General features: G+C 30.8%; 1 protein-coding gene across 1 annotated transcript in view; it reads right to left on the reverse strand.

The window, feature by feature from the left end:
• The window catches only part of LOC145316511 (discoidin domain-containing receptor 2-like), a 59,915-nt gene that overhangs the window by 17,999 nt on the left and 17,466 nt on the right, over positions 1-24,450 (reverse strand). Inside the window, exons 4-8 of the mRNA XM_080157084.1 lie at positions 19,544-19,631; positions 12,425-12,617; positions 11,381-11,479; positions 2,484-2,657; positions 820-1,950 (exon numbers count right to left, since the gene is read on the reverse strand). Coding sequence (XP_080013210.1) covers positions 820-1,950; positions 2,484-2,657; positions 11,381-11,479; positions 12,425-12,617; positions 19,544-19,631 — 1,685 coding nt within the window. The remainder of the gene's footprint in view (positions 1-819; positions 1,951-2,483; positions 2,658-11,380; positions 11,480-12,424; positions 12,618-19,543; positions 19,632-24,450) is intronic.

Genomic DNA, 24,450 nt, shown 5'->3' on the forward strand with positions numbered 1-24,450 from the left:
ATTCATCTCACTTTATCTATCTTTTCAAGTTTGTATCTTTGAAATAAGTTGAAAATTTCCTGTACTACAACATTTAAGTTCTATTATTTTTAAATTTTATTTTAGATGGGATATTTAAATGAAAGAAAAACTATTGTGGCTTCATTTGAAAAGTTATTTTTGTGATAACAATTACAGATTGATAATAAAAAATCCATACTAACTTAGCCCTTATTTATTTTTTATAAAACAAAGGATAAATATTTAATCATACTTTTCTGTTCCATTTTTTGTGTCAAAAAAAGTTTTTTTTTATTGCGGTTGACATGTGTCTTGTGATAATAAATAAATAATAAATTATATTTTGATAAATAAAAAAGAGTATTGTACTATACATATACTAAAGTAAGATAAAACCAAAGGCCTCCAAAAAAGAGTATACATAAAACGTCATTATAAAAGGCCTACTTTATACAATGCAAAGAGAAAGCTGGAGACAAAGATTATGCTTGTTCTTTAGAGTTAGTTGAGTTGGTGTAAGTAAATATTTTTTTATCCTCCAGTCTGAAAGTAACTCAAATTGTTTAGCAAAAGTTGTTACTTTTTTTTTATTAGTTGATTATATTAATTAAAAAAAAACATTGATTGCTTGAACTGAAAATATATGAAATATCTTTACTAAATATTTAAAGATTGCAATACGTTTTTAATTATAATAATTTTTAATTGATAATGATTCGATACTTAATTGGACCGAATTGTCATCATTCGCTTACAGATAACTAGATTTTTTTAAGAACACCCTGTGTACAAATAAGGAATTAATGTTTATGATAATACCTGATAAGATAGCGGTCTCCTTTGACACAGCCAGGTCTGTTAGTCCGCAGCGCGCATAAGGACTGTAGCGCATGGCATGATATGGCTCCATGTACAACGGCGCTGTCTCCGACAACGGGTTGTTGATAATACGCCTCTGCGGCGTCCTTGTGCGGCGTGGCGTGTGAACGCCGCCTAGACGTGGCGTCGACGCAGGTGTGGGCCGGCGTAGCCCGGGGCTTGCACCGCTGCCGCCGCCTGTTCCATTAACACTATCCTGTCTGGAATACAGAGATCTCATAGTGCGGGGTGAACCATAGGAAGCCTGACGATTGTTGTAGTTATCATCAAACATTGGAATCTTTCTGGAGCCGTTGCTACGACTTCCAGAATTAGATCCAGACTCGGATATTGTTCCCTCGGTGAAAAAGGCATAGTGAATGGGTTCTGTGGCGGGATTTAGTGCAACCTTTTCACTTGGCAGACTAGATTGAGTTGAAGGTTGCTTGCTGGACAAAGCTTTCTTCTCTCTGGTCCTGGAGACAATGAAGAATATGATTGCCGCCAGCAGGACAATCACTGTGGACAAGGCGCCAACTATAATGGGCATCAAGGAGAGTTCTGTTTCATGGTTGGGTTCCTTTGTATTCACCTTTTCTGGTTCCACCTCCTCTCCTGTAATTTCAACACTCGGAGGTTCCACATCATCAATATTAATCACGTCATTCTCTAGCCCGTCTACAATTTCATTCTTATCTGCATGGTTAGCTGAGTCTTTAACAAACATATCATCAGTATAGTTGCCGCGCGCCACGGTGCTGTCAAAATTAACCTCAGATATAAGCATCCACTTGGAGGCAAAGTAGAGCTGCACCTTCAAATACTTCGCAACTCTTCTGTGCAGCTTGACGCTCACATTCCTCGGGTTCTCAAATATCTGATCAGGCAACGGAATGTGGGTCACAGGTTCCGTTCCATACACGTTGCCAGAAATGGAGAAATATATTTGAACCTCGCGGAATATCGCCACATCTCTGGTAAATTGATTATTGCAGAATATTTCTATCTCATGAAACTCTCTAGTTGTATCAAATTCAAAAATAATTTCTACAAAGTTGTGCTTATCATTTCTCCAGCCGACCCAGCCACGATCTGAAACAATAACATACAATTAGGTTAAATAAAACTAACACATTTCTGCAAATACTGGCCCAGACAAACATTAAAACGTACAGATATAACTAATATAAACCTACAAACAATCTCATACTATACTGATACATATTATATATATGTTATTTAAAGTTTTGAGTAGAAACAGGCGCTGCAAATTGCTTCAATTTATCAAAACTTGGCTCAAAGTTTTGGTTTAAACTATTCCCTTATACTGTGTGTGTGTGTGTGTGAGTGTGTTTGTGTGTATGTGTGTGTGTAAGTGTGTCAAATGAGTTTTAAATGGAGTTGGTGGTTTATTTACAAAACTGTGATATATAATTATCCTATCAACTTGAAACTTTTTACCATAATGTTTGCACCAGTATTTACTAGGCTGAATGTTTTATGTCACTTAATTGCCCTTTTTTTTTAAATGTAAATTGTTTCTGGGTTGGTTAATGGTTGTTGTATTATATTTTAAGACAAAATAATGTTAGAAACTGGAAAAAGATTTATAATAAAATACTTACTTTTAGCATAATAACCCAGTTTATAATCATCAGGCCCGAGATCTCCGTCTACCAGAGCTCCGAGACCATTCTTGAGATGTTCTCCCAGCCATTCTCCGTCATAGTTCCAGTCGTAGAACTCGTACGTGGTCCCTCTCTTGTCACCTTGGGGCATGCTGTAGCTCAACAATCCACCTGAAATATTGAAATTTAATCAATAATTCAAAAAGGTTTTTACATATATTGCCGGATCAAGCAGAGGCATGTTTAAAATTGACTCAATAGTTTTTGATACTCTATGAGATAAGATGCTTATTTTATGTCAATTTATAGCGACTTAATTTTAGAAATGAAGATAGCAGTTGCAAATTAATAGTCAGACTCTAGTTTCAGCTGCAAATTCAAATTTAGCTAAAAGTTGTTAGAAACTTGGCGGCTTGCGACTTTAGATTATAAGGAGTGTTTGGTGTAGAGGGACAAAGTGAATCAAAAATCCGTCATGTGACTTCATAAAAATAAGGGAGATGAGAGGAGAAGTAGGAAAAAAAACCCTTGTAAAAGAGATGGATAATCACTCATTTTCAAGACGTCAAATGGCTGATTTTTTAGTCACTTTGTCTCTCTACGTGTTTCCTGCTTTTTAGATCTAAGTAACCCGCTTTAGATAAATGTTCCTAGTTTAATTCTAAATTGAATAAACGTATGATATACACCATGCATTTAATTTTTAGTTTTAACAAAAAAATAATTAATTTACTGGAAAAAAAAGTATGTCACACCACACAAAGTGTTGGAAATTTTGATTTGTCAGATGAAAGTGGATTTTTATATATTTTACTCTCATTTTTGTTTGTGTGTGGTATTTGGTAAATTTTAAATTGGGGAAAAATAAACATCCAATGGACATCTAAAAGCATTAATCAACATTAATTTCATGTTAAAAATTAAACCAATAAAAAAATAAGAATATAAAAAATGCAAGAACAAATTCATCAACTAGTAGTCTTAATTAATATAAACTATAAATTATGAGTATTTCTGCTGCGAGCGTATTTCAGTGCATGAAGCTATATTCTTAAACACATTTAAGTTACAGTCGGACGTTATTTCATATATGTACAGAGTAGTATCTATATCAAAGTAACAGGATGTTTGTGTCTCCGTACCGAAAGATCTCGCTAACCGCTGAACCCATATAAGTCTCCTTTACAATAAAGCTTCTCATAGGTCCTAGAAGGTTTTTAGCTATTTTGGGAAACGGTACAACCACCCTCACAGAAAAATTGCCACTACAAACGTGTCCTCTCAAAAATTTTCTTTTTAAAACTAAATAAAAATGGTGGGGGGGGGGAGGGGGTGTTCGACTTTTCCCACTCCCCCACCCAAAGTACCCTAGCAGCCTCTAGGGGCGTAACCGCAAATATCAAAATAATTTAACCATTCATTTTACCATGATATTGCTGTTATGCTCCAGTGATTCGCAACTTTTTTTTGCTAGAATTTCAGAATTTGAATGTTATTTCACAGACCAATACAGTTCTATACTTTCAATTTGGGATCAATGACATGTTTTTGTCACAGTTTTCACTACTGAAGCTACTCTATGACTAGGGTATGTTCGTACGTTACTACTTTCTGATACATATATTTTTTAATGGTTACATAATTTATAAACCAAATTAAGGCTTGATCATATTTTTAAAAAGCTTTCCGCCTACTCTTACAAAATTAATTTGGTCATTACATTCACTAAATATATTCTTGTTGCTATGAAATGTGTGAATAAAATTGTCCTTATTATTTCATGAAACCATAAATAAAATTATAATATTTTAAATGTATAGAACATTTTGTTGAAATTCAAAATTATTTCATTTAGTTTCAGCAACAAAAAAACTTTTTAAAAAAATCTTCAACATTTGTATTAGGGGTTTTTAATGCCATACAAATTTCTTTTAAAAACTTGAATATCGTTCAAAAATGTGCTAACTATGAAAGGCGTAGATGATAATAATAAATATAAAGTTCAATAAAATGTATAAAATTTGTTTACAAAAATTGCGCAATTTTGTAGACAGAAAATTATTGTATTGAGAGTTGGGCTGATCTCTGACCGTATAATTTCCAGCAGCGAAACTACTCTATAATTAGGTATGTCCGTACCAATACACTTGGATAACTAACTGTGAATATGACAAATTCTCTTCAATCTATCTTTGTACAGGTTTGTTGTAAATTACACTCAAGGAGATAAATACCCAATCAGTGCAGGAATCTACATTATGTGTGTATAATGGTTTTCTCTGCTTTATTGTTTTAACTATTTAGTATTAAAACCAGTTTTCAGTTATTTTGGATTTAATTGTCCCTGTTAAAATTATAATCTTTGAGACTGAGAGTTGTATAGTTTTTCTTATATTGCAGAAATATGTGAAAATATCAACACATCACAATTTCATCTAGAATCATTTTTTGTTCAATGTTGTTGCGCTTCTTTTGAGTATAAATTTCCTTGTTTAAATAAGTATTACCAAATACTTAGGCAAACAAATAATACAAGAATACTTTGGCTTTCCATAAAGAAAAAATAAGCATTTATTTTTTCAAAGAGTTGGAATCAATGGAATTGCCTATTGAAATATTGTACAATATGTTGGCGATAATATCAGGCGAATAGGCTACTAAACTTATCGAAGTTAAGTTAGCAAACTACATCTAGATGTAATAGAAAACTTTAAATAAGCATTTATTTTTATTTTGTACGTCAGACTCTAACTAAAATTAATCTTTGTTCTTAGAGATTAGTCTTAAGATAAGCTTTGAACTTTAACCCGCATTACCCAAAATTTAAAGGGTTCTTTTCCCTCTTCAAACACTGTGGCACATGTGTAGGTCTTTGTTTACTTAATCGGTTAATCTATTCCATTTTTTATACATCTAATTTAATAATCTTGCTTAAATAAAATTTTCTAATAAACTGAATTCTTTGCCCCAAGAGAAGAGGGAGGGTTGGGAGAATAATCCTCATATTTAAGTAAAGTTGGGGTATTTTTTTTCAGAGGATTATAGGAGCCCTTTAATAAGGCTCCCTGTATGTTAGAAATTCAAAAATAAATATGTGAAAATAAGGGAGAATCGTTTAATTAAAGCCTTTTTCCTTTTTCTAATTCAGAAAATCTCATCCTAATGTATTATTATAAATAAAATTTATGTAGCCACGCAAGAAAATTATAGTCCACACATTACACCCACTTTGGGTAAAATTTGAAATGATTAAGATAATTCTGTCTTAAGATAATTTTATCCACATATTATGAGGAAAACTTATATCAAAGAGGAGATAAGAAAAAAAGAAAATTGGGATTTTTATAATTAATTCAGCAAAAAAAAACAGTAAATTAAAATGCAGCATTTTCGTTGATTGGAATTTTAATGCTTTGTCACTGCAGACAAATAAATACCATTAAATTAAGAATGAAAACGTTCAAAAGAGGCAGAGATAAAATATCAATATGTTTAAAAACATTAAAGATACATAATTGCTCCAAAAGTGAGAAAACACTTGAATATAAGAAATACCAATATCAGCTTTTTTTTTTTATAAAAGTTTAAACTCCATCAGACAACTCTATCGTTTTTTAAGATTAAAAAGTCATTTGACATGTTAATATTCCTTTGGCACCAAAAACTTTTTATCAAGAGATAAATAAAGGTATATATAGAGTAGCTACGCTAATGAGAACCCGCTAAAACACCTTAATCTTGTTAAACATTCCGATTAAGATAAGAAAATTAAGTCACTTTATTATAACAAGAATAAGTTTTAAAAAGAAAATAAAAATAATGTTTTTAAGAATCTACTCCACACGTAATAATTATTGGTCAGTTTATCTAGCTGTGTGGTACTGCCAGGATAAAAAAAAAACACAACTGAAAGGGAATAATGAAGAATTAAATTAATAAATATATTTTATTTTGAATTTTGAATGATGGAGTTAGGAAAAAATGTAAAATGATGTGCCATAACTTCCGCTACTTTAGGATACGGCAAAGGGTTACAAAATTACATATTAGCTAATTAATTAAGAGAGGTAAGCCTAATGAAAGTATATAATATAATATATAAGACAATGCTTTAAGTGGAAGTGATGTTACACCAAATAAATAATATCCAACTATGTTCTATCAAAAGACTCCCCCAAGGCATTTAAAGCAAATACAGACTAAGGTAAGAATTGAAAACGTCATCATATATTTTGGGTTTAACAGACCTTAACTTTATAAAACTATAAATAAAGGGGAGGAGGGCTCCAGGAGTAGTTTTCATTTATAGTAGCTAAGCTACTCTACAACAAGATTTCCTTGTCAATTATTTTATACGGTCGAGGCTGCTGTCCGTCCATTGCAATTTTTAGGTGAGGTTCACAAAGAAAGAATAACTAAGGGAAGCCAATCTCCTTTTCTGTAGTAACATTTCGGGTGTTAGGTTAAGTAACACCAAAAAGACAGTCATCTCTTTGATTGTACGAACTTTTTCTCGAACTGTGCATGGTAATGAGTTGCGCCTTTTTTAGGCCAAGGTATCCCCTCTACTTTATTGATGTCCCGAATCTTACATATCAGCATTTCCAGCAAAAATGTTATATTTTTAAAAAATGGTTAAAGGTTATTATGCTGCGCTACTTATGGTCATAATTATGCTTGCTAAACCCATATTTGGGTGATATCGTAGGCCCCCCATCTAGATATTTTATATACTGCAGTGTGGTGTGTGCGTGTGTATGTGGGGGGGGGGGGGGGGGGGGCTTGAATGGACTTAAGTATACTTGCTCGGATAATTTACTACTCTATTTATACAAGCGTAACTTCTACATAATTAGACTATATCCATAAATAGCAATAGTTCCACCCTTTTCTTAAATTCTTTTGTCGCCAATTCAATATTCAATAATCCGCATAATTAAACCAAGATTGATTTAAATTCCCCATTGTTCAGTTTTAGAAATCTGTATCAATTTTTCATCATTATAGAATACAATAAAAATTATAATACAAAATGACCAATTTTGGAGTGTCAGTTACATTCCATTCATTTAGATTTTGGACAAAATTGTTGATAAGTTTTCTATTTTTCAACATTTCATTCAACATAAAAGGTAAAATAAAAAAAAACGTGCATCGCCTTATAAAAAGAAAACAAGGACTATTGTATCTGCAAATAACGAAGCATTGCAGTTTTCAATGTTTAGGATATTTTATTATATTACCCTCAAAGAACTAAAGCGAAATTAAAAGAAGGAAAATTTTAACAATTTTAATTTAAAAAAGCATACAAATCATTGAATAGGACGATATAAAAAAATCAATTCAAGGACGCTCTTTTAGTGACAGATCTTTGTTAAGACTTACAGATCGAATAAGGACATCCCCTAATGATAAGAGTATCTGCGCTACTTTTGATAAAATGCAAAATTGCACAAAATTGAAGATCTTTCAAAAATTTTAATTTGATAACAACTTGGGCAAATTTTTAGCAACATCAAATAAAAGATGAAATCTGATGAGACCTTAAGCATCTGGAGCATATGAAATAATTTTGAAAAACTTTTTTAACGTGATATCTAGATATACCTTATTTACAATTTATAATGTAAGACATTTTTAGTAAAATAAAATTTTATTCTAGGTAGGGTAATTACTAGAATAGCGATAAATACATATATTTGATACCTTAGTGTGAAAGGTAATCGGTTCTTAAAACAGGGGTAAAATTAATTTCGAATCAAAGCAATTTATATTTTGATTTATAATTTCTAATGAGACATAAGAAGATTGATCATTGCAAACCACCTCATGGTAAAGTTATAGTTTGAATATTCATACTAGAGCCGCCAATAGGAGCTGTAGCCGGAGAAAAGCCGTCCCAGAAAAATCGGCTCTAAATCGCTTCATAACTGCATGTAAAACACAATAACAAGACCTGCTAAATACCTGGACGAACAACTTTCAAACAACATCTCTCTTTTTTGAAGAAAATGAATTTTAACTAGAACAACATTTAGAATAAACTTCAATGAAGTAAAGATTTTTATCTTTGCAATTTTGTTTGAAAATGCAATGGAAAATAAAGTTTACGAGGCAGGGGTATGCTAAAGAATAGGGTTGCTTACTTGGACAGGGATATAACTTATGAAGAAAAACTAGGTTTTCTTTATTAGTTCCTTTAATAGTTACATCTTTGTACTACCGCAGCTACTACATAATTAAGACATGGCAGTCCGAAGGTACGTTATTATGGCTTATCAATCAAACCTATTTTCATCATACACATTATGGCATATAATTGTAACTTTTGAACATTTTTACTTCTGAAAAAAAAGTTGGCAGGAAAAATATTTCTCAATTGCCATATCCCTATCCCTGAAGCTAAGATAGAACAATGGAGGGTTGGACAAGTGTCCTAAAAAGAAAAGGTGTGCAATCACATCCCTAAACATGTCCAAATAATGTTTTATTTTAACAAAATACAATAGCAAAGATTATTGGGTTATAATGTAATAAGAATTAAGAATATAAAGTAGAAGTTTAAGCTTAAGTACAAATTTGCACAACCGATGCCTTTTTCAATATGAAAATACAATTTTTGCGGCAGTGATGTGCCACCTGCAAAGAAAAAAGTATCAGGGGGAGGATTAACTTCTCTAACTTTCTGCTATTTGTTGAAATAAACATTTTTTTTGGAAATGCATGCAACAGTTTCAAAAACCTCCTTTAATTGTAATCAAAAAGCAAAATTATTTTCATATGTCGTCCATGTAATATTTGCTATCCTCTGAACCGTTTGGGCTTTTTCACAGGGGAGGGGTGGGGGACAAAATTCTTCCATCCAAAAATAGGTGACCCTGAGTCTCATGATTTTTTTTATACCCACTATCCCGTCGTGCCTAGAGGTTAGGGGCGAAGTATATCAAAAAGGGAATAAATCAATCTACAAAACACTAATTTCTTTCCACTTATTCAAATGAGCTCCCAAAGGCATAATTCAACAAATTTAAGGAAGAATTAATTTATCGTTCATTGTCCTATCCATCTTAAATAGTTTGTAAGGCTAAAACAGCATTTAAAAGATTGAAGGTTTTCATATTTTCTAAACCAAACCATACTAGATGAATTAAAAAGATTTGATTCATAAACATTTTTTATGAACTTAGCAGCCGCATAGTTTTTTCTTGCGAGACGTATGCGTAGCCGCCCGACAATCAACCGCCATTAAAACAACAAGAGTGGCTGAGGGCAAAAACCATAACTAGAATTTTAAAATTTTTCATAAGAGTTATACATTTACCTTATCAAAAGATCTACATAAACCATAACTTGGGGTTGTTAAAAGCCCCACAAAACGCCCTGACATACATACCACCCAACATAAAAATAATATTTATGTTTTCAACAAGAGGAGCTGTATGAACCTGTTAAACCTGGTGGCCTCATGTTAACAATAAAGTTATTGATTAATGTCGACTATACTGTATGATTAAACCATGTGAACATGGTTATTTTATCTCCACTTTTATGTATTTGACTCAACATTATATCGTTTTACTATAGATATAATTATGTTTTTATGTTGATATAATTTCAGCACCGTGGTTTAACATGTGTAAAGTGTATTTAGTTTTTTCCTCTAGGCTTATTTATTGGGCAGAGCGTAAAGGCTTGATGGGAGAAAAATTATACCCCAATTATCCTGGGTAGTATAAACTATATAAAGTATATAAAATAAGGTTTAACTATGTATAGGGGGTGTAGTAACATTTTACACAAGAATTTCAATTTTCTACCACGTAGTTGAAAATCGTCTTTTTGTGACATATGCAATTTAAAAAGACGATTTTTAAGTCTTGATATTTTGAAAACTACGCGGTAGAAATTTGAAATTCTTTCAAATATATGCCATATAAATGTAGTTTAACCAATTAACCAGGAAAAAATATGCGGTTCACTAAATTAAGTTCAAATTCGTTTCGTGAAACTACCCCTTTACATAATATTAATTTTCTCCTTCTTATTAAACAATAGTTATTATAATGTTGAAATTTGAAAAACAATTAAATTAAATCTAATTATTTATCATTTTCTTTTCTATTTATAAAAAGAAGAAAAATAAAATGTAATGTTTACTTAATAAATTGTTAAAGTATATAATGTTGCCTCCACCCCACTTTGGTTAATGGTTAAACCAACATTTAGGTTTTGTTTCTCGGTTTTATATTTCACAGATACACTTAACAAGCTCATTAACATTTCTAAAATTTTACTCATTTTTAAAAATTTTAATTAGTTGCAGTTTCTTTTGCTTTTTAAATGGAAGTAACATCACGTTCTGGCATTTGTTAGCTTAAATAATAAGGAGGAATATTAAATCTTGATTGGAATGTACAAACATTTTAATCTACATATAAGGCACAAGGGGTAATTGTTTATCAAATTAGGGGTAAATTCATGCATCGTTTTTTGTACAATCCATTAAGATCCCTACGAGGTTCTTTTCACAAAATAGTTTAAAGCAAAAAAAAGAATAATTTTCCCGGCCTAACGTCTAACATTGATCATCATAATCAAAAAACAATTTAGGAAATTCCTGTCATGAAATTAACAATAAAATCAACATTAACTAATTCTAAATCTATTTTCCGTAATTAAAATATTTTAGCCCTCAAAAATCTTATTCATTTATAACGGATGGCATCATTATTACTGGCGAAGCTTTCAATAGCAACTATAATAAATAACTATTACATTTTGCTTTATCTATTTAAGACTAAGGAAACCATAACTCCTAGACTAACCTAAGAATTTTTTTTTGGATTTTGCCCAGTTTTAGAGTACTGCTGGAGGATTAAGTAAAACAGTCTTACCTTCAAGTGAACATCCATAAACCTCTACTCTCATACAAATAGTTCTCTGGTGAGGGCTGTATGGATGAAACCGGATCTTACTCGCCAATATTATTGGCTCTGAAAAATTATGTTTTAAATACTTTGAATTAAAAAGGGCATCATTAAAAAAAAAGGTTTTATAAATCAATATTAAGGCAAAATGTGTTCGTCTTGCTGAATATATCTGAAAATTCGGCCTAAATATAAATAATTGAAGGAAAATAAGCGTTATATATATACACATAGCCTTACGGAGTGAGGAGAGCTGAGATAAAAGGAAGTTAGAACAACATTTGCGTGAGGTAAATATGTAGTTCAAAAGGATATTTTTGCATGGCCTACAGAAATTAATACTCATTGTTTTCAAACTCTCCAAAGTTTTTACTGAATTAAATTACAAAATTAATCATTTAATATTTACGATGAATAAAAGTTTTATTTGTATAAGGTAAAGTAATAAAAAGGTTATTGCATGTTTTAAAATAATTAAGAAATAAAGGCAAATAATGAATTGTATTGTACATTAAAAAGCTATTCTGTGTATAATTGTAATAATTGTAATTTGATGGCTTTGTTAGGCTTGATAAATACCGGGGGGGGGGGGGGGGAGATAAGACACTTTTTTGGTCTTTTTAACTTTAGGTTAAAAATGTTATTTTTTACATATTAATAAAATTATGCCAAAAAAGTGAATAATAAATTTTGATACATTTATGATAATACTTATTAGGACCCTTATCACTGTCACTGAGAAAACTATTAAATATTATTTCCTGTACTAATAGACATTTAGTTTTTTCAACTTTTTGCAATTCCTAATCATTTTACTTATCATAAACTTTTATGAAACATTGCTCCTAACTGTTTATAGCATAAAAAGTGATAATTTTGCCTTTTTTTCTCATTGTTCTACTGGTTCTAATTCCGTTTAATTAAAAATTTATTTAATTTGAACTATATTCTGAGCTTGTTAAAGCATAACTGAAAATATATTGTATAATTTGATAAAATTAAAGAACTCACCTAAGTTTTCTTTGACAGCAATATATGTGTTCTCATTGGCCTGTATGATCTCTGATCCCTGGATGTTCCTGTACCTGACCCACTTGTCCAGGCGTGGCCTCCAGTATTCCAGGATGTAGGCCTCGGCGAACTCCGCCCCCTGCCCGTTGCCAAACCTGCCCATTGACTCTGTGCCGGTGATGATGTGAGGCTCCTAAACAAAACTTTTATTAATTTTCTTTTCCATATTAAAATAATGTGCCCAGTAAGGAACAAAAACAGACACTCTCCTATTTTGAAATAAGGAAGTGTAATTTTTCGTTGTATGTATTTCAATTCAGGTCAAGTAAGGTTTTTATAGGGTAATGGGTAGCCCCGCAGTGTTTGAGCTCCACACAGAGGTTAGGCATAAAGTAATACCCCCCCCCCCCATTATTGTATTTTGTATTAAAATATGGGTTTAGGGATTGTGCTCTTTAGGCACCTTGATAAAATACCTCAAGTGAAACATAAAACCTTATATTCAATTTGATTAAGTCAAACCCAGCAGGGATTTAAATATGTGATTATTTGATTTAACACAAAATTAAAAATAAAATCTGCTTATTTTTTTATCATTATCTTAATAATTTCTGATTGGAATAAAAAATTAGAAACTTAATAATTTCTTCTTTTTTCCATGTAAAATCAAAACATGTTTAATCAAAAAGAAATTAATTAAAAATGTGTGTGTGTGGGAAAAAATCAAAGTTTTGCCAGAATTAATTACTTTCACAGAGATATTAAAATAGCAACGCTGAATGATTTAACATGCACGAATAGCTATGGTAATAATTATATACAAAGTAATATTTTTACAAAATTAAAAAAAAAACAGGGACAAGGGACAGGCAAATTCACAATAATGACAAGTTTAGGTGTAAAGAAATTAGAGCACAATTATTCAATGAATTCTGAAAGAGAGTGTTGTAAAAAAATACATATACATATGTGGGAAAAAATGTTATATATTAATTTAACTGTCATTCTCTCTCCTTTCCCCCTGTTCAAGTCTTTGTGATAATATTAATTAATAGTGTGCAAAAAAATTACAGGACCTTGATATCAAAAATATTTTTTACCAGCAAAAAATTAAATATTTTAAACCCAATTTTCAATTACACCAATTTAAAAGTTTGATAAAAATGGAAAATGAAAAAGAACTTGAATATCTCTTTTAAATAAAATCTTTTTGGAAGCACAGCAACTCTATGGCTAGAGTCAGTTTTGTCTGTCAGTTGTTTTGAAAGAAAATCTTCCGTAAATTATATTTGATTGTCACACACTTTTATTATTTTTGAAAATTAAGTGATTTGGAGAATTCATATCATTCAACATTGTATTTAATTCTGAAAATGCTCTAAAAATTTTCTATAACATTTTAAAATTTTAATGATATTGCTATTTCTGCTATACTCGGGCCTTTGGATATAATTGTCCTTTCTTTTACTCCATCTTGATTGGCATATAATTAAGAGGAGAACTTTAATTTACATAGAATTAAAGACCAGTTTCAAGGCACGCAATCTGGGGATAATTACACCAAGAAAAACTGACAGTTTCCTCAAAAATTTCAATGGACCACGCCACCTCAGCACTAAGAATTATTTTAAAAAGTATAGAACAAAATAAGATTGTAAAGATTGTAGTCTAGTAGAATAACGCCTAGTTAACCAACATAATGCTATTAAAATAATAGTATGTCGATAATTTGTCAGCCATGAACACATTATTGTATGTAATGTAGTCGACAATTATGAAAATTGTATAATGTACATTGTACACTAGGATTCTATCCTGTCAAAGCATTATGCTTGTAATCAAATGTAATTAATTTCTTGTTTTTAGTAGTTTAGGTTAGGTTAAATTGGTTATAATTTAGTCTTTTAGTTCTTCCTTAATGATATATGATTCTATCTTGTGTTAGCTGGTATATTTTATCTTTTCCTAGATTTCTGTCATCTTTTAACCTTTCCTTATTTTAAATTTGAGGGGGTGTTTATGTGTTCCACAAATGTTTGAAGGGATTATCCGAGAAAACTTCTCATCCTTCTACAAACAAGAAACAAAAAATTGAATGCCGAGTTCATTATGTTCTTCTTTCTTGATGTGTCGTGTCTTATGAATTTAAATAACAAGCTATATCTTTTCAATAGCACATTTAGAATTTAAATACTACTGCAATATGTAATCCTTATATAAACGTTATAGTTTGCCTGTCTGTCTGTGTGTACCGAAGGAACTCGCGAACTGCTGGACCAATATGGTTTTCCTTTACATTGAATCTTCTCTTGCGTCCTGGTAAAATTTATAACGAAATCACCCATAAGAAAGAAAAACAATTTTGTTTACTTTAAAAAAACTTCGACTTCCTGACCCTTTCTCTCAAGTCCCTCTAGAGGCCTCTAAGGGTGTAGCAACTAGTCTTTTTAAAAAAGCTTGATTTTTTAAACTTTTACTTTACTGAAAACATATGACAAAAAATTCCTATCATACCAAACTGTTGTTGAGATAATAAGTTACATGCATGCACACATTAAACTCTTTTTATAAATGTATGAATAGTATACATATTACATATGACTTATTTTGGCAAATATAAACATGTGCAGTGCAAAAATGTTTTCTACATTAGCTAAGGTCACAAAAAAAAACTAAAAAGTTCTTTAGGTTAAATTTTCTTCCAAAAAAAAGTTTTAAGTTTGGATGAGATTAAGTTTTGGATAGAGAAAGTAAAAACTGTTAAGACATATTCATTAAGTTTAGTTTAAATGCAAGAAAAAATATAACAAAAAGTAAGCTTTTATAAAGAAGAAGGTTACTGGTTAGGTTTGTTATTTGATTTGAGCTAAAGATGATTTGATTGAAAAGGAAAGAGGAAGCAAGGCGTAAGACAGATCTTCAGGGAGATAAGAACTTTTAAAATTCTACATTAACAATTATTTCACACGGGTCAAACTTTATACCACTCCACGTAATGCAATAAAGAAGTTGAATTTGAAGGTTAACTTACCAAATGATATTTTAAAGATAATCAAGAGTAATTAAATGTCAATATTGATTTCTTCTGTAAAATAAATCATTACACAAAATGCGCTTAATGTATAAATCTAAAAAAAAATTCTAGAAAGAATCATTTAAACTTTTTTTGCAATAAAATATTTTTCCTTTGTTCCTGGATTTTGCCTAGTTTCTCTACAATTTGCACATGTAATATGAACCTTGCAAAAATGGTGTCCTATCATTTTCGCACAAAGTATCACAATATAAAATCACCAGAACCGCAAATTATTATTACAGTAAAAACTCTTCCATCCATTATTTTCATAATCAACCCCTCCCCCCCTCATCCTTTAAATATTTGCTATTGTTTTTGAGGGGGAATGTGAAACTCTTTGCATAAGTGATTGTACACCTTGCAAAATATGGGACAGTCAGTTTAGTCACTGTGAAGAATGGAGAGGGGAGGGGGGGGGGGGGAGGATATAATTTTGATGGAGTATTATATTCTGTAATTTCATATTTATCTTGAATCTTATATTTTATACAACGGCAGGAGGGACAAAAAAACACTGTTTTAAATAATCAAAGTTGTTTTTTTAAAGTTTGAATATATGAATAAGATCTCGAAAACTACTGAACCTATGAGTAAACATTTTTAAGGACGCTTTTTTTTGGTTTCTGAGAAGATATGGACATATCTATTTCCACCCTATAATAAAAAGAGTGTAATAAAAAATAACTTTATTTTTAATTATCAGTAAACTAGTAACGAAATTTAGTTCTTTACCTTAATGATGACGTTAGTTCGAACCTTAGTTATTGAGAAGATTCCCAGGAATGAATAGGAAATAGTTGTATATTTGACGTTTTCTTATTCATTGGCTTCAAAACTATAGGGACTTTTATTGAATTTTGATTGGTTACTTCATTAAGTAGAGTGTCCAAACTTTCAAAAACTAATTGTAGTCTTCAGTAGGGGTAAGTTTGTGTACGTCATTTGGGATGTACATCAATTTATCGGTTATTGTCTAATCTTTGAGATGCCTGGAAGATTCGTGACTAAGGAAACAATTGGAATAAATCTTAATTAACTGTTGACAGAGTGCTCCACACTGAAGGTGATATATTTTACAATTTAATATAATACAGAGTCTGCAATTAGAGTAACAAAAGACTCATTTCATCCGTAACATGTAGCACATTCCCTCGTTGTCGTGAAACATTCAAAATGGTTCTGCTGCTATGTCAGGTGCGCGACATGAATAGTTAGAGTAGAAGGCAACGCCTAGAAACAAAACAGGCGCAACTTATTACCATGACAAAGATCGTCCAATCAAAGGTTAGTTGTCTGAATGACGTTTGATCATATAATTATGAACATCTAGCATAAAAAAAGACCTATTAGTGTATCTAAAACTAACTATCTTTGCTTATAGACAAAAAAAGATGCTGCTAATTAATTGATATTATTTTAATTTTTAAGTCTTTTTCTGCAAACAAAATAGTTTTTCATGTGATGTCTCCATGAGTCTAATATTTGGTGTATATTATACTCTACTAGCAGACAAATCAATTCTAATTTGTTCTCTATTATTCAATACAAAGTGTTATATGACTGTTCAACAGTGAATCAAGGGAAAAGTCTCATTTTTCCAACAAAAAAAAAGACAGTAAGTTTCTTTTAAGTTGGATCCACTAATTTAAGCTTTAAGAAAAGCTTTATATAGGTTACATGATAATTTTACAGAACAATCTTAAGTTTAAAAAACTAATGAAAACAAAATAATTGAACAAATACAAAAAACATATCATAAAAGCGACTTAAACGCAATGATAAACTGTCTGACTGTTGATGTTTTTTTTTATGTTTATGAATAAAGAAATACTCACAAAAATTAGTCAATAACCACAGGTAAAAAAAAACCTATTTTAAACGACTTGTACGGACATACTATTATTTTAGAGTAGCATTTAAAAAGAAGTTTCAATATTTATAATTTTAGAATTAAACTATTTTTAAAAGCGAAGCTTTTCTATAATTAGGGTCGGTCCGTCCGTCCGTACGTCCGTCCGTCCGTCCGTCCGTACGTCCGTCCGAGATAGATAGCTTTTATTCGTTAATTTAGGCATGTTAGAATTGTCCTATCGATTTCAAACTTTGCATGATGATTCCTGTAGTAGTTGGGTACGATTTAGAAAGCGTAGCAACTCTATAATCATTACCAGAATGTCCGTACGTCCATTTTAAACATGTTGATTTTTCTACTTTTTTAACAACAAATTTTCAAGTGTTTTAATTATCCGTTTGATCTGATTTTTGGTATATTGATTCCTGGGACAACAAAGAACAATATTAAAAGCGAAGCAACTCTATAATCAAGTCCAAAAATGTAAGTATGTCCATAAACATTATCCTATTTTAAGCAGTTTTTCAACAAATTTACCTACAATTTTGATTCGACATTTATACATTTATGTTCCGATTTTTCAGTTCAGATACTATATAAGTGTTAATGTCCGTTTGTCCTACCGTTTCAGTGCTTCGCTTTTATGGATGTTGTCATCCTTGTTATGGTAATATTTATTGCTAAATATGAAAACTAGAATATTCAATTAATATTTTTGTGCATACAACATTCTGATTGATTTGTAGTAGTTCTGTATTTAATGTTTTATGTATTTAAGTTTGTCTTTCAGCGGAAATGTCAATTAAAAAGAAACCCAAATGAATAATTGTTCTTCATTTACATTTTTAAAAGCGAAGCTTTTCTATAATTAGGGTCGGTCCGTCCGTCCGTCCGTCCGTCCGTACGTCCGTCCGTCCGTCCGTCCGAGATAGATAGCTTTTATTCGTTAATTTAGGCATGTTAGAATTGTCCTATCGATTTCAAACTTTGCATGATGATTCCTGTAGTAGTTGGGTACGATTTAGAAACCGTAGCAACTCTATAATCATTACCAGAATGTCCGTACGTCCATTTTAAACATGTTGCTTTTTCTACTTTTTTAACAACAAATTTTCAAGTGTTTTAATTATCCGTTTGATCTGATTTTTGGTATATTGATTCCTGGGACAACAAAGAACAATATTATTAGCGAAGCAACTCTATAATCAAGTCCAAAAATGTAAGTATGTCCATAAACATTATCCTGTTTTTAAGCAGTTTTTCAACAAATTTACCTACAATTTTGATTCGACATTTATACATTTATGTTCCGATTTTTCAGTTCAGACACTATACAAGTGTTAATGTCCGTTTTTCCTACCGTTTCAGTGCTTCGCTTTTATGGATGTTGCCATCCTTGTTTTACTCTAGTTTTACTAATCCTTACATAAAAGTAACAGGATGTCTCTGAGTTTGTCTGTCTGTGTTTCTTTTTGTACCGAAGAATCCGCTAAACTAATATGGTTCTCCTTTATATTGTAGTCACTCAAAGGTCATAAAAGTTTATTTTTGGGGTGGATATCACCACTTATAATAAAAATTAGGGGGTTTTCCAAGAGGCCACTAGGGGCGTAGCTACTAGTACTGTGCATTGCAGTAAGACAACATGGATTTAAACTAGTATGACAAAACAAATCTTGGTAGTTTAAGTTTAGTTTCTTTTGTAACTCCTAAAATTGATAAATTAGGTATAAAAGATTAAATAGAGGCACAGGAAACTTTGTGATTTAGTTGAAGAGTAGCCGCAATCCAACCTTGTGGCCAAAAACATTCAAAATTATTTTTTAATTGATATGATTATATAAATCACACGATAATCTAAACCCCAAAAAGACATACTGACGTACAATCCATATTATACATTGAAACATGCATATATAAAGAAAATATCACAAATTTAGATAAATTTTGACATCACAGATTTTGCATTTTGATCATTGCAAAATTTTGCATAAAAATTTCTTGATTTATATGTGGCATAGTTTTAGATATTTATTAGATTTTAATTATATGATTGTTTGGCCAAAACTTTTCGATGATGTATTTTTGAATAATTTTAACCCTAAAAAATCACTAAAAATCGTTTAAGAGGCAAAAACAAATAAGTATTTTTTGCTTCCAGGTAGACAACAGATATCCAAATATATTTTACCTTGAGATCAATTTGAAGCCACTCATTTGCATCCTTTCCAATCATTGATTTAGGGCACCATGCACCACCATTACGGTCAACTCGTATCCTAAAAATAAAATCATTACTGGAAGTTAGGTACACCTAACAAAAAAAAAAACAAATTGTGCAAAAAATTTTAACTTTTTCTATTTAAGGACGTTCAATTAGCTATACATAGTTACTCATTTAAGATTTGATATTTCAGACGTACAGTCTTTTATATTTTAAGGATTTATAAAAATAGTTTTGAGTGTATTTTTTTTATTTGAAGACATAAGTTATGGCGTGTATTAAAAACTTAATGAATGTAAATTTGATATAATAATTTCAATTTATCTTGTGAGCATCATCCTTATCTAAATATTTTAGTGGCTTTTTAGCAGAGCTCGGCAGCCGCGACAAAGCCTCAAATTTAACCCTTTTGTATACTTTGAAAAGAGGGATTACCATATTTGGTTCAGCTTTAGAATTCCTTCTGATTTATAATTGTTGGGGATTGATTTCCAAGAGGCTTACAAGCGGTGAGGCGCGCTCAAAGAGTCCCCAAACTTTTAGATCCAACAAATGGGCAAATTTTATTTTTATAAAACTTTGGCTACTAGTATAATTTACAGCTCAATGACCCCTACTGGACTGAAAACCTTTTCCTTGTGTATCTTATTTTTTTCAGCCAAAGCATTCATTTTATTTTTCTTACTACTTCAACAAGAGAACACCGCAGGTTTAAGTATTAAAGTTATATGAAATCATCCATCAATTATTTTCTTTGAATATCTCTACTCAAAAAGATTGATAATAAAAGTTTTTTTTTCTGGGAGAATTTGATTCATCAATCTAAAAAAAGGTGAATCTTTTCAAACTAAAAGAAACTGAATATACGTAGATTTAAAAGCCATTATTTTAATATTTTTTTTTTGTTAGAATATTTATTAAATTACATTAAATCTGCAAAATAAAACGCAAGGCTATTCCCAGGCCATTTACAATTTTAATTTTCTCCCCTCAAGCAAAAAATGAAAAAAAAGAGTATTAACTTGTCATTAAAAAAGCCCTTACAACACTTTCTTACTTATACAGATCAAGTGAACTATGAGATCATAGCATTTTTAACACATTTCTTTATCAAAATAAACATTAATCTTAATAGAAGTCATAAACATATTGTAAAAATGTAAATTTATTTTCATGTCAAATTATGCAAATCTAACTGTTAACAGCGATGCTTTTCTAAGAGTTAAATATTCTGAGGCAATTTTGGTTAGATATAAAAAAAGATTTTAAAATTTGTACCTAACTGTTATAACGAACGTACGTTTTTAAAAATATGGAGCCAAGTCCTTTCCTAATCACTTACAAGCAGCTCTTTTTTTAATGTATCGTTATAATAAGAAAATGAAACATAAAATAAAGTTGAAGTTCACTTTTCTTTCCAGATGTTTACCAGATCTCTCCTGCCATAACAAACAAATTGCTCCCTTTTGACGTAACAAAAAATCGGAGGGGGGGGGGGGGGGGATTGGGATAAAAGTGAAGAGGACACCAGAGAGGCTTTTTTGTCCCCTAGGGAATTTGATAATAGCAGGTTCATCTGTCGACTACCAGTTTTATTCTTTCTAGCGTTTTTATTTTCATGTTTTCGTGAAATATTCCCAATTCTTATTATTCCATTTTAGAAAAAAGTTACCATGGCTAACATATGATTCACCTCATGTTATTCATATTATTGGATATATGTTATATAATATCTCTATAACAGATACAAAATATCTTCCCTTGTTTTATAATCCTTAAAAAATTGAATGATTAACACAAACGAGGGCCAATTTAATTTTATTTATTAAATATCCTTGAGGGATATATTTACTTTACAGTGTATATCCTCTTTTTATTTAACCCCATTAAGCATAAAAAAGGCAAAGATAATTTTGTCCATAGGTCGCACAGCAATTACAGCAATGTAACATTATGGGTGTATTAAGAACCGAATTAATAGGATAAATTGTGTAATTTTAGAAATTGACATTATAACATGTTTTGTCCAAAAGCGACGTATCGCTATGTTAACCAGTGATTAAACAAAAGCCACCTCTCTGTGACGGACTGACATACCCTAGTAGTAAAGAGTAGCTACGCTGCTCAACAGCAAAATAGTGCGAGGAAGCTCAATTTATCTTGTAAGGTGCTTTATTACTGCAGGCAAAATGTTTTTATCCAACATTTTTGTTTGTTCATGTCAGATGTTGATTAGATGACAGCTAGGGATGGGAAACGTCAGTTTTTATACATTTTTTTCTTGTTTTCTTTTTTAACCGGGTAAAATCTATGAGGAATTAAGTGAGTCACTGGTTTTTAAGCGGCATTAACCAGCTCAGGCTTCTATTGGCAGCTCGTGGCTAGAAACTAAAAAAAAATCAAAACTCTATCATGAGCAGGCTAGCAGTCGTAACCCATTTTGCTGTTACGTGACTTATCACCCACATAAATTGGATGATAGTTGCTTTCTTGTTTTAAAATGTTTTAGTATATCATTTTATTCCAAAGTGAAAGTAAAAAAGTTGATCGGATCATTACGATGACGTGACATGACGAGAAAGATTCAAATAAAAAAGCTCTAACTAGCAAATCATTATTTATTTTCAAAAGCAAAACTACTGTATTCTGGGAAATGACTGTATATCCGTCAATCAGTGAGAGACACACAGGCAAAGAGCTTACAGTGGCTGTATAATTAATTACCATATATGAATGGATATATAATATATGTGGATATTATGTCAGGGGAAAAATTGTCTTTAATTTAGGTTGCTTATTGGTCAGTTTGTTCATAAAGTACAAGGGGAGAGGATGGTGTAAAGGGGGTGAATACGGGGGACCGTTATTTTAGCCAGCTACAAGTTTCACTTTATTAGATCAGTACATTGTAATCTGGTATAAGATCCAAGTAATAATAAATCAAATAATTTATTCCATTTCAACTTATTGCATTTAAACATTTGCACTTTTTTTAGACATAATTGTCCTTGTTCCATTAAATCTATGTTCTATATATGTATAGGTTTCATTTAAGTCTATCCTGTTAATTTATTTAACAACAATATTTTGTAGGAAAAAAATGTATTTGCCTTTACTTGTCCCTAAACTGCTTCTTAACCATGAATTAGGAAACTTTATATAAAGTTTTGGAATGTAACCACCCCCAGCCAACGGCACAGTCGGAATCTTCGTAATGATCCCCAATGCCAAGCTATGCATATATTTGTGAAACATGAATTAAAGTTGGGCACGTGAAACCAAAAACTTTAAAAAGATCTAAATGCCAACTTTTTAAAATTTTGGAGTCATTATAAATATTTGAAATTTCTATAAAGAAATGTAAATATTTCTTTTTTATTTTAAAGTGGTTAATTAAAAAAGTCTTGATTATAATTTTGATTTGCCGACTCCAACTGAATTAAGAGGAAATGTAATCACAGGATAATTCAGGGTCTAATTTAGTACAGTATAAATTTTGGATCATGGAAATAAATTTTTATTGGAGTCTTTTTGCCAAAGTGTTACTAAAATTTTAAGTAAAGGTTTTATTGAGATAATGTACAATACTAAGAGATTTTAAAAAAACAAATATTAACTAAACTTTTAGAAGCATTAATAAATGTTTTCCCTTGTACTTTTATACTTTATTCTTTTCTTGGACTACTGGGTATCTTTCACCAAAAATGGTGAAAGATAACAAAGAAAAGTGTATTGTGTCGCTGTTATGATGCTAAATCTCAACTGTCATACAAAGAAAACAATAGCTAACACAGGAGGGGGGGGGGGGGGGGGATTATCTAATTCTACTCATTTTGAATAATCTAACATAATTTTATGTTATTCATTTGTTACTGTGTGAATACAATACAAAATTAGATGTTTAATTATTACATTTATAGAAATTAACAATACAGTTCAAATAAATAATCTATGTTAGAAAGCTTTCAAATTTTGAAAAAAAATGTTTGTAAGGTTAATTGTAATTCTGGAGAAAATTTGGAATATCATTCTTAATAATTTTGTCTTTGTAATGATACATTCATATATATTATGCTTATACATATCAATGCATAAATGAATTAAAGCCTGCAGAATTTATAATGAAAGAATTTATTTTTCAAAGGACTATAGTACAGTAAAGGACAGAAATTTTTAAAAGTTATTATTGTTTTTAAAACAGTAAAATACAATACAAACACGATAAAGAAAATAGCGGTTGTGTCCAAAGCATCTAGTAACTTCGAAATACTTGATATTACAGAGACAATATACTAAAAATCAGAGTTATGACAATAAAAGACATTTATTTACTGAAGATTTGTAGGACTTTAAAGTATTCATCATAAATGCAGGGATGCCATTGAATGTGTAATATTCTTGGGTGCACATTAATTTACCAGTCATTATACCCTTTTCTCTATGATTAGAATAATGAAATATGTCAGTATGTAGTTTTAAGAACGACGCTACTCTATGATTCACTTTGTTAGTCTGCAAGACTATGGGTGAAATGTTATTTTCGTGGCTGCTATTGAAAATAAGCAGCTTAAATTTTCAGTAAAGATAGCTATGACATAAGAGCATCTAGTCTATACATAGCTTTGTCAGCCTGTCTGCCGGTCATGCTTCAAAAGGCCTTACTTCCATATTTTCTTTCTAGCAGATGTAACATCCTTGTTTTGCAAATATGTTGCTATATATTTCTCTCTCTTTACTATACATATCTTATTATTTTATCATCCCTTAATCCCTGGATGTGAGAAAGAAAATAGTCCAAAGAAAATGTTAAATTGTTTCAGGAATACACAATGGCAGATGTAAGACCAATAGAGGGTTTTTAGAAAAACAGCTAT

The sequence above is a fragment of the Acartia tonsa genome, chromosome 4, assembly GCF_053477335.1.
Source record: "Acartia tonsa isolate MP-2025a chromosome 4, ASM5347733v1, whole genome shotgun sequence".
In the NCBI taxonomy this organism is placed as follows: domain Eukaryota; kingdom Metazoa; phylum Arthropoda; class Copepoda; order Calanoida; family Acartiidae; genus Acartia; species Acartia tonsa.